At 33.2% G+C, this 10,594-nt stretch overlaps 1 protein-coding gene across 2 annotated transcripts; it reads right to left on the reverse strand.

Annotated features, from left to right (window-relative positions):
- Positions 1–3,767: 3,767 nt before the first annotated feature.
- On the reverse strand, positions 3,768–8,616 carry LOC107938268 (U-box domain-containing protein 13). 2 transcript variants are annotated; one of them, XM_016871363.2, is made up of 4 exons: positions 7,968–8,616; positions 6,591–6,707; positions 5,785–6,240; positions 3,768–5,353 (listed from the first exon to the last, which is right to left on the reverse strand). In XM_016871363.2, the coding sequence occupies exons 1-4, from the start codon at positions 8,235–8,237 to the stop codon at positions 4,187–4,189; spliced, it is 2,010 nt and encodes a 669-aa protein (XP_016726852.1). In that variant the 5' UTR covers positions 8,238–8,616; the 3' UTR covers positions 3,768–4,186. The 2 variants fall into 2 exon arrangements, with proteins under 2 accessions (XP_016726852.1, XP_040973602.1); XM_041117668.1 differs by having other exon boundaries at positions 7,964–8,100.
- Between the last annotated feature and the right edge of the window lie 1,978 nt (positions 8,617–10,594).

A 10,594-nucleotide genomic window follows, 5' to 3' on the forward strand; every position in this document is an offset into this window, starting at 1 on the left:
TCTTTTTATTGATTCTCTCTGTATATTCCAAGAACATAAGTCCTTTTTTTACAAATCGGAGGAAAGGCTTTATAGCCATTAGACTATACATGTTTAGGAAAGAAATCTTTGATTTCTTTCCTTATTGGTTTCAGTTTATCTGCTGCTATTTGGTTTCCTTTTCTGTTTCGTGTCTGCTGGTTTCTTTTGTCCTGTCTTGCAGGTATTCGCGAGAACATCACGGTGATGTCTATTCACGCGATGATCGCGGTGTGGTACGAGGCCAAAGCCACGGCGCCGATGGAGCCCACTGGAACAGCACGAGACGAACGGTCATGACGCTTGGGATGCTTGCGGCGCCCAGGGTTTTTGAAACCCTAGGTCTCTCTGCTTTCTGTTTAACAAATTGGGCCACTTGGGCCTCATTTATTTTTTGGGTCTGGGTGTAACGGGTATGGGCTATCAGGTTGTAACCGGGCATAGGGTTTAGGTATTTGGGCTGCTGGGTGTTATTTTTTTGGGGGGGTTTGAAAGTTATTTGGGCCTGTGTTTGGGCTCTTGTAAACTGGACTTTTAAAATAAATAACATTTATTTATTTATTTATTTCATATTTCTGTTTTGGTTTTAAGGCCCGGTCAAATTTGGGCTACTACAATAATATTATTGTACTTAATTTAATATTAAATTTAATTTAATATTTATCTAGATATTAATATGAGATATTAAATTAAATTTAATATTTATTTAGATAATACTTTATTAATTTAATATTAATGTGATTAATTATAATCCTAGTTGAGCTTTCTCTAAACTCTTCCTATATAAAGAGGACATTGATCATTATTCTTATACACTTGAATTCAATAAAAGTTGTAGAGAAAAAATTCTCTAAAGAAATTATTTTCGAAAATTGCTAGAGATATTCTTGTTATTTACAACTTGACCCTAGAAGTTTAGAGAAATTATGAAATTTTCTCACTAGTAATTTTGTGAAAAATTTTCTGATTCGAAGCAATACCACACTTGTCAAACATGAGCTTAAGGATAGCGGAGAAGACTAATTGGTTGAAGCGTTCATCCTAGACGAATCATAAAGGTACAATTTTGATTAAATGTTTATTACTTTAAATATCACAACCAAGTTCTTGTTTTGAAAAAAAAAATCTAACTCTAGTTTTTCCTTAAACCTATTTCCCGCTGAGTTTTCTAAAATCAATTTTCCAACACATCGTTGTCAAGAGTCAATAAATGGCTATTGTGTGTTAACATGTGGTGATTGATATATATAGCTTTTTAAAACCAGAAATCGATAACAATGGAGCTAGTAGAGGAAAACCAAAAATTATGTAATAGTCCCTAAAGAATCTATCTATTTCGTGTTTTGAAAAGGTGAGTTCATATGGAATTTACTACCTTTCTTTGTGTTATATGTATGCTTTTGTTTATTTCATTATAATTATGCTTAAACATAATTTAATATGTTGATGGAAATTGTCATACATGGCTATTAAATGAGATAAGTGATTGCTATGTGGTAGTACAATGTATAGGGTATAAAATGCAAATGCGAATGATTACAAGGTATGAATCTATAAAAATGAATAATTGATACCTATGTGAACTTAGTAAAATGTTAGGATACAATTGGCATGCCAATGGGTTCATATGTACACTTGTGACGGGATAGTTAATGATATGAAGATTATGACAAGTCATTTTTGGGATTCGGCATTTGTTGCGAATCATCGACTATTTATTGTCTCTACGAAGACCTTGATGTGGTGGACCGATGTAATTGAAAATGTTTAAACATTTGATGCCTACAAGATTTGCACTTCGGTGTCTTGGTGTGGTATAGTTCACCCGTGTATCTGAGTTCGTTTTACTAGGGTTGCATTAGTCGAAACATTGAAATTCAATTTTGAAATAAGGAAATGAAATTAATTGAATTTGGTAAGCTATTCTGGTATTTGAATTAGATTGAAATGGTATCAACTTGTGAATTGATGATAGTATATGAAATTATGATGATCTTGCATGAAATGGAAAGAATAGGTGGTGTTTTGGATATGTCAAAATGTCTAAAACATTTGTATGCACTTAGTTCTCATTTAGTAAAGAAAATGGTTGATTTGGTTATTATAGAAAATGTAAAATAACTATTTTAGTTCTCGTTATCTACAATTTTTTATCAATTTAATCCTTACTCTTTAAAAGTATATAAACAATTACAAAAAATATATGTTTTAAAAGCTAAATATTTTTTTTTTGTATTTTCAATAAAAATGTAAAAGAATGTGAAAAAAAAACTCTTTAAATTTTAAAATATATGAAAAATATAAAATTTTTCAAAAATAAAAATTTTTTTGTTATTTACTAAGACCTATCCATATGTCAGGCTGTTGCCCAGGTCCAAAAATTTTTTCAAGTCCAGACCTATTTCGGCTCAACCCAACCAAAAAACCCATTTCATTGTTCAAAAATAATAAAATATTAAAAAAAATATTTTTATTAACATTTTATGTATTTTATAATTTAATTTAATTTTAAAAATATTTTTATTATTTAAATTAAATTCAGGCCAATTAGCTGGGACATAAAAACCTTGTCCAAGCTTAGCGTAAGTTGAGTCGATTCAAAGTTTCTATCATAGTTAAATTTTATTTCATATTAATATTTTATATAATTTATAATTAAATTTACATAAAATATTTTTTATATATAACTAATTTGATTGAAAATAATAATAAAAATATTTGTTCAAATTTGATTTAATATGGACCAAACAAATAGCTCAAAGTTTGGAGAAATTTTATTACCATTCATGGAGTAAATTAATAGACCTATCAATGGGTTGAGTAGCCAACTATTAGTGTGCTTGATAATAATTAACAATTATATGTGTTTGACAATCAAATTGAGAAAATTTATAAATGAGGTGGTTTGAATTTATTGAATTATTTAAAATTAGGATCAATTTGATAGAATGTGTAAGTATTAAGGACTAAATGTATTATTATACTAGTTAGAAAAATGTCACATTATCACTTCCATTAACCATTTAACTAATAGTGACAAAAATATAAACGATTTAAAAGCGTGAGTAATCAAAATAGAAATGATCTAAAATGTTAGTGATTAAATTAAAAATTTTCATAGTTGAGTGACCAAAACAGAAACATGCTAATAGTTGAGTGACTAATTCTATAATTTATCCTAAAATTTAAGTCTAATTACAAACAGAAATCTTTCTTTTTTTCTTAATAGTGAAACAACCGATGTTATAATTGTGATTTATATATTTATTTTAATATCATATAAATACTTATTTTTTTAAAAAAAATCATATAATTACTTATTAATTATAATTAGTAATAAATAATTATAATTATAATAATATGAGACCAAAAATATTAAATGAATTAAACTTATTAAAAAGAAATAAATTCTATAATAATAAAGATAATTTCATAAAATATGCTTCTGAATAATTTTAGATTGATTTAACCAAACATTCGAACCAAACAAAATAATCTAACATAAATTTTTTGAACCAATCATACGTAACTGTATTAAATACTTTTTTTTGTTATGATATAATTATTATTATATATATATGATATCTATATTATCCAATAAACTTAATATAAGGGAATTAAAGTATGAATAATAAGAACTAAACATGAAAGAAAATGAATTCCTCAAAGAATTCACATCTTTGTATAATTATGGAGCAAAGAACAAAGCTTGTAGTGAATTCTAAGAAGTTTATAGCTGGCGTAATACAGAGATACAACATCCTTTTTATAAATTCTTTCTCCTGTTGTTGGTACAAATAATAGTCTTCGAGAAACGGAAATTCAAACTCCAGATATATTGCGTACCCTTTTTTCATTTTTCTTTTTTGCCTTTGCCTATCACTAGTAGGTTTAATTTCAGTACAATAAAAGAAACATCTCGAACAAAAACTGAGGATTAACAAATTCACATACATGTAAAATACAACTCATCCCTTTCTTCCCCCACCCTTCTTTTTTGAAACGTAATGATCCAGTGAATAATAAATTAATTCCACTCAAAAAAAATGAATAACTTACAGATTCAACAGGTGATCTTCGACCTCCTCTTTCCAAGCAAAGCTGCCTTCTTCAATACATAGAGAGAAACAAGATGACGAAACCAACAAAAATCATGGCAAAATATACCTCAGCCCTCAATAGCATTCTCCACAGAGGGTGGTCGTCGCTGTTGTGTCTGAGACTGAGACTGGGGCTGCTGTACTTCGGCCTCAGCCTGCACCTGTGCCAATTTTTGCTGCTCAACAAACCTGTTCATGCGCTCTAACAACTGAGCAGCCTTGCGCTTGCCCCTATCCGTACCATTTTGTGCCAAGTCTACCAAAGGACCCATCACTCCTAGTTCCTGGGCCTCTGCTAAATGTTGTTGATCTCCGGAACAAAGGTGAACCAAAACTGCAGCTCCATTCTCTCTGTTCCTTGGAGATCCATTTCCAATAACACCTACCAAAACCGGCACTGCCTCTGCTGCTCCAATGGCAGACTTCCCTTCAGGATGGCTTGCAAGTATTGCTAGTATGGCCAATGCCTCATCCACCATTCCACCACCCGGTTCTGTCAACAAACGCATTAATATAGGCACAACACCAGCCCTCACTGCTTTTCCCTTGTTCCCTTGGTAAATGCACAAGTTGAAGAGTGCTGTTGCTGCATCCTTTTTGCCCCTTTGCGTTCCTTCACTTAGCAGTACCACTAATGGGGGGATTGCTCCCGAGGCACCAATTGTCACCTTATTTTCATCAACTACTGAAAGGCTGAAAAGAGTGGCTGCTGCATTCTCTCTAGCTTCCATGCTCCCCTTCTTAAGCACCTGGACTATACCAGGAACTGCTCCAGAGGATATGATACTTGCTTTGTTATCTTCACAAATAGAAAGGTTAAGAAGTGCTGTAACAGCATGTTCTTGGATGCGTGAATCAGGTGTTGAAAGAAGGCTCACAAGGAGAGGTATGGCCCCAGCTTCAGCAATGGCCACACGGTTATCTGCATTGCGTTTGGCAAGAAGACGGATTTCACCTGCAGCCATTCTCTGGTCTTCAGGACTGCTGGATGCGAGCTTACGGAGGAGAATTTCAATCTTAGTACGTTCAGCTGGTGAGCAGGCAGATGTAGTTTTACTGGGACGAGTGCTGGGTCTTTTGGGTGGTTCAATACCATTTGCCTCACACCATTGAGCTATTAGACTACGCAATACATAATTAGGTGTAAGGGCAGGGCTGCTGAGTGCCTGTTGCGTCTTTGGACATGTTCCATGCCCTTGCTCCAGCCATTTCTCAATGCAAGAACGTTCATAAGTCTACAGAAGAGAGTAATGAAACCTGTTATGGATATAGCACAAGGGTAATGGTAAACAAGACTTCAGCCTCTGCATCCATGTGCGATTTCCAAAACATGTAGTATAACACACAAGGTTCTTATAAATGTTTAGTTAGCATCCATTAGGGACAACATTAATTTATTTACTCATGCAAATGTATATTGAACATCACAATATGACTACGACCATGTCCCGAGCTAACTTTTGGCCCAAAAAATTAATGGCACAACAATGTGAAATGATGCAACTAGCAGGTCAATAACCAAATAAGTTTATCGAGCAAAATTGAGCATTTACTGACATTTAGTAACTAAAGGATGAAGAGGTTGTTTTCAAGACTGAATGATTGAAAAGAAATTAAAACGAAAAATCTCATTATGACATGTACAAGAAATCTACAACAAATATACCTGCCCAGTCGAAACAATGACAGGATCCTTCATCAACTCCAGGGATATGGGACAGCGGAAATCATCTGGTATAACTGGAGTCTTGCGATTTCCATCAGTAGTTGCTTGCCCACTGCTACTTGGAGGAAGATTCTTTTCTCTTGCAGGAGCATCCAAGTTAGGATTTTCTGTCTGTATAAAGTCTTTGATTTTCTTTAATAAGCTCGACATCTTCTCAAATGTTTCACCAGGATCTCCACCACTGGCAGAAACCATCTCATGTAGAGCTAATGATTCTTGCGTAAGTTCAGCTATGCCCACCAATTGTAACTTCTTAGCCAATCTCCTTAGTACCTCTGGATCTAGTTCTGCATCATCGCTCTTGTTGTACAGTGATAATAGATCCTCATACAGCTCAAGATCAGGCGCATCAACTCTACCTTTAGCTCTCCTGAACTGAGCTAGTACAAGCTCCACCTAAACATGGAAATATCATACATGTAACTCTTTTATATATATTAAAAAAATGATATAATAAAGAAAGCTGAAGTTGCTTTAAGCCTCTCAAATTATAATTTTTCAGAGAGGAATTCTAGTTTTGGTTGCTATCATCAAGTCTTTCAATGCTTATCATATGCAACTCCAAGAAAACACAATTAATGAAAGAATACTTCAATTGCTTGATGGCACTTTCTTCCATGTCTAAGATGCCTATGATTCAAGTAATCATCTTTAGATCATACAGGAAAGGACCTAATATGACAAAGCAAGAGGAGAAGAAAGTACTATGTAGTTCTTCCAAAGACTGTCAACTAACAGATCTATACCTGTTCCTTAACTTCATCTGATATGTCAAGATTCTCATAGGAAATTCCTCTCAAAGCTTGTTCCAATTGCGCTGTTACTTCAAGAAATTTATGCATGATCTGCTCCCTCTCTAGAACCTGTTAGCAGAACACAAATAGTTTATCAGTAAATAGTAAGATTCAGTGACAAACCAGTTCTGGCTAAAAATTATTCCAAAAAGAGAATTAGGCTTCTCAAGAAAGGAGAAAAATAACCATGCCGATCCTTTCCTCACAAACTATCTGTACCATAAAACTAGCACATCCATGAATTGCAGCCACTACCAATGTCCCTTATTTACTGCCTATCTAAAAGTAGAGGCATGAGAAGAACCGTTATGGCGAACCTCTTTGTCAACCTCAAAAAAATAACACCAAAAGAATTGAAAAAAGCACAAAAGCACGGAGCAATAACTGATGGTTCCAAGAAAGAACTGAAAACCAATGAATATGACAACCCGGATAAGTATAATTGCTTGCGAAGAACTGCTTAGAATAGCATCAAGGCAGAAACATAAAAAGACAGTATTATGGCCGCTAATAATCACCACCTCCCCTCCCCCCTCCTCCATCCCTCGCTCTAATTTTCACGACCTCAAATAACCTCCTGAGTCCAAGACCAGAAATAGTGCAACCCAAACTCAACAAACTACCATTGCAGAAACAGTGTCTCCATAATCATATGAAAGGGTCAAACTCATCTAGTACAGGCTTCCAGACATATCATGTCCGCCAATAACAAGTACAATGATGAAACTAGCGAGTTTCTACCTTATACTATATGCAATATGATATAGGGGCAGAGTTGAGCAAAAGAGGATCAACAAGGTTATATCAAATGACTGATCTGGATTTGACGATAATCCAGACACAAATTGACAATCCTTAAATAAGTCAACAAAGTTATATCATTTTCCCCCTCTACAGCTTCTACTTTAGCAGTTGCATATGTCGAATGTCGATCACTTGAAGCTTAGAAATCTTTGTGATAAGAATTACTCATAATAGTTATTTGAAGATGCAAAATAAATAAATAAAAATGAACAAGAAAATCGATTGAAATTGTGACTCAAATATCTACAAATATTTTATTAAAAAGGTCAAAATAGGAACCACATCAATTTCCTTTTTGAATTAATAAGGAATGTAGCACTAGAGATCATATTAGATTTAAATTCCATTATCTTCCACTGGACTAAGCTAAATTTTAGCATAAAATTGATCACTTAGTTTTGGATAATGTTATTTCCAGAAAAAAAAATAGGATAATCTCCACGCACTGCACAAGCTAATTTTCCTCCACTTTCTCAGCAGCCGAACAGATCCAAAAAAAAAAAAAGAACAGTAATACTCACACACCAGGTAAATCTTGCTGCCTTCACTGCCGAAACTAAGCAGTTCCTTAGCCGAAATGAGAGCTTCTTTCAACGAGAGCAAAGCTTTAACAGTTTCTTCGGGGATTTGCTCTTTGCTTTCTCTAATCTCCTCGAACATTGGCGTCAACAGCTTGAGCCTCCTAGCGAGATTGCAGTACTCCTTCTTAACGGAGCATCTGTAGTCGCTGATAGAAGCTATTTGGTTCACCGCATCGATCAAGCTCTGCACCAGCACTCCTTTCTCTTCTTCCATTCCGATTCCGGATCTTGTTTAAACGCTTTCAAACTAGAAGAGGATTTTGATTCTAATAGAGAGATTTAAGATAAGTTTTTGAAAGCTAAAAAGAGGAAAAACTCGTCTCCATTAGAGAGAAGACTTCAACAGTAGGGAGAAAGTATAATAAATAATACGCAAGTATAATAAATAATACGCAAGAGAAAAAAGTTTCGCAGTCTGCTTAGAACTTTTCCTTCACCGGTTCGGCTTTCTAAGCTGAACCGCACCGGACTGAAAGATGCGATGAGATTGGAGACTGGAGGGATTAGACTCGGGTGGTGTGTTGTGTTTTGGTCTATGTTACATAGACTCGACTCGGCTCGGCTTGGCACAGCTAGTGAGTCAGTCTCTGTGGTGCATAATTTCAATTATTTGTTGATTCCTTTTTATATATTAATTAATGGACAATTACGTTGTCCTTAGTGGAGTTTTTTAAGTTGTCATGCGTCTTTGGGTTTTTTCTCTTTATATTTTATATTTTATTATTTTAAGCTGTCATCCGTGGGAAAATTATACTTTAGTACCTACACTTATGGATCTCGAATTCAAATGCGTGCGATGCTTTGTTTTCTGCATATTCTTCGAATTAAGATAATTATTATGATATGATTATTATATCTCAACATTTGTATTTGTTGAGTCCATGGTAAAATATTTAAAATTAAATGATAGTACTCTAATTTAATTTGGGAAAAATATAAGATTAGTATTTGAATTTGTGCACTTCTCCTATATTGGTATCTATATTTTTTTTCCCAGATTGGTACTTAAACTTTTTTCTATCCACGAGTTTGGTACTTAAGTCTAACGGCATTAATTTTTTGCTGACATGGCAGCGCTAGCCATTCACACACTACCACGTGTCACCCTTTTTTGCTGTGCATTTATTAAATTTCCATTCATTTTCTCTTTTAGTTATTTTTCCTTTAAAAATATAATAAAATATTTCTCTCTTTCATCCAAAATAAATCACGATTCTATTCCTTTTTTTTATTTTTTTGTTCCTTTCTTCTCTTTTCTATCTCCTTTTGTTCTTGTCCTCCATATTCATATTCTTCTAACCTTAGCTACTGTCGCCATGAGTCACCACCATCCATGGCCTTCTCCGACCATCAAAACCCTTCTCTCTTATTTGTCTTCTCAAATATTTTCTTGTATTTCCAAGAAAATCTCTTTAAAGTTGAAAAAAATCAAAGTTTTATCCTTGAGCTTTTGAAATTATACTCTCCATCTGTTGATGAAAGGCTAAGGAGGCTTCTAGTGAAACTTAGAGCGAGATGAGGAGACAAAGGAAGCAATAGTAGTGAAGCTGCCATAGCAACAACAGAGAATCGATTTTCTTAAAACCTAGTAGAAGTTCTTCAAGTCATAGAGAAAAGAGTTAACAAATTCAAAGGAGGAATTGCCACTGTTGTTTATTTGATCCATAAGATTTCTAGGGTTTTATAAATTTTAATAAAAATTCATTACGTTTACTTTTTTTTTAATTAGGTTTGTTTGCTATGAAGAAAGCAAGGGCTTTGACTATTAAGATTCTATTGCATTTTTTCTTTGTTTTGATTGAAGCGTTGTTAGTTTATTACTTTCTTTTCTTTTCTTTTTTTGTATTTTCATTCTTTTCAAATGCACAAAAATTAATGGTTTCTTCATTGTTACCCTTCATGAATTATATATTTATATGTAAAAGATTTCTTCATATCTTTTGAGTATTCTTTTGCTTATAACTTTTTTTAAAGATTTTGGGTTTTTTTTTTGTTATTTATTGTTTGAATGTGTTGAATTATTTGTTATTTGTTATTTGATTGTGCTGAGATATTTGTTTTTTTTTTTAATGGAGCTGCATCTCCCTTTTATTTCTAATATTTTCTCAAGAAATAAATAGAAAAAATTAAACTACCCAACAATTGAAAAAAGAGAAAAAGAATTTAATGCAAAAATCTAAAAAAGAAAATAAACTCAAAACTCGAAATATAAAAAAAGAGAGAAGAAAAAATGTGTCTAGCAATTGTGTTTAAGAGAGAAAAGAAGAGAAAATGCGTTTAACAAATAAGGGGGAATTGAAATCAGCCATCGAAAGCAAACATGTTTAGCAGAGTAAAGAAGAGAAAAGGAAATTGGGAAGAAAAAAGATCACAGGAAAAAGAAAGAAAAAAAGGAAATAGTTTTAAAAATATTTTTATTGATTTTTAATATTTTTTAGATTATGACATCATCATGACATCATTTATGTCACTTGTCACAATCTTATTCTGCTACCTATCCTGAAGTTAACGCCATTAGGCTCAGGTATCAAACTCATGGACGAAAATAAAAGTTCGGGTACTAATCTGAGA

This window comes from Gossypium hirsutum, chromosome A07 (genome assembly GCF_007990345.1).
Source record: "Gossypium hirsutum isolate 1008001.06 chromosome A07, Gossypium_hirsutum_v2.1, whole genome shotgun sequence".
NCBI classification, from domain to species: domain Eukaryota; kingdom Viridiplantae; phylum Streptophyta; class Magnoliopsida; order Malvales; family Malvaceae; genus Gossypium; species Gossypium hirsutum.

Coding starts and splice junctions, on each gene's coding strand:
- LOC107938268 (XM_016871363.2), bottom strand. CDS start 8,237: ATGGAAGAAGAGAAAGGAGTGCTGGTGCAGAGCTTGATCGATGCGGTG. Junction 6,708..7,967: donor AAGGCAGCAAGATTTACCTG/GTGTGTGAGTAT, acceptor TTCTGCTAACAG/GTTCTAGAGAGGGAGCAGAT. Junction 6,241..6,590: donor CAGATGAAGTTAAGGAACAG/GTATAGATCTGT, acceptor TTCCATGTTTAG/GTGGAGCTTGTACTAGCTCA.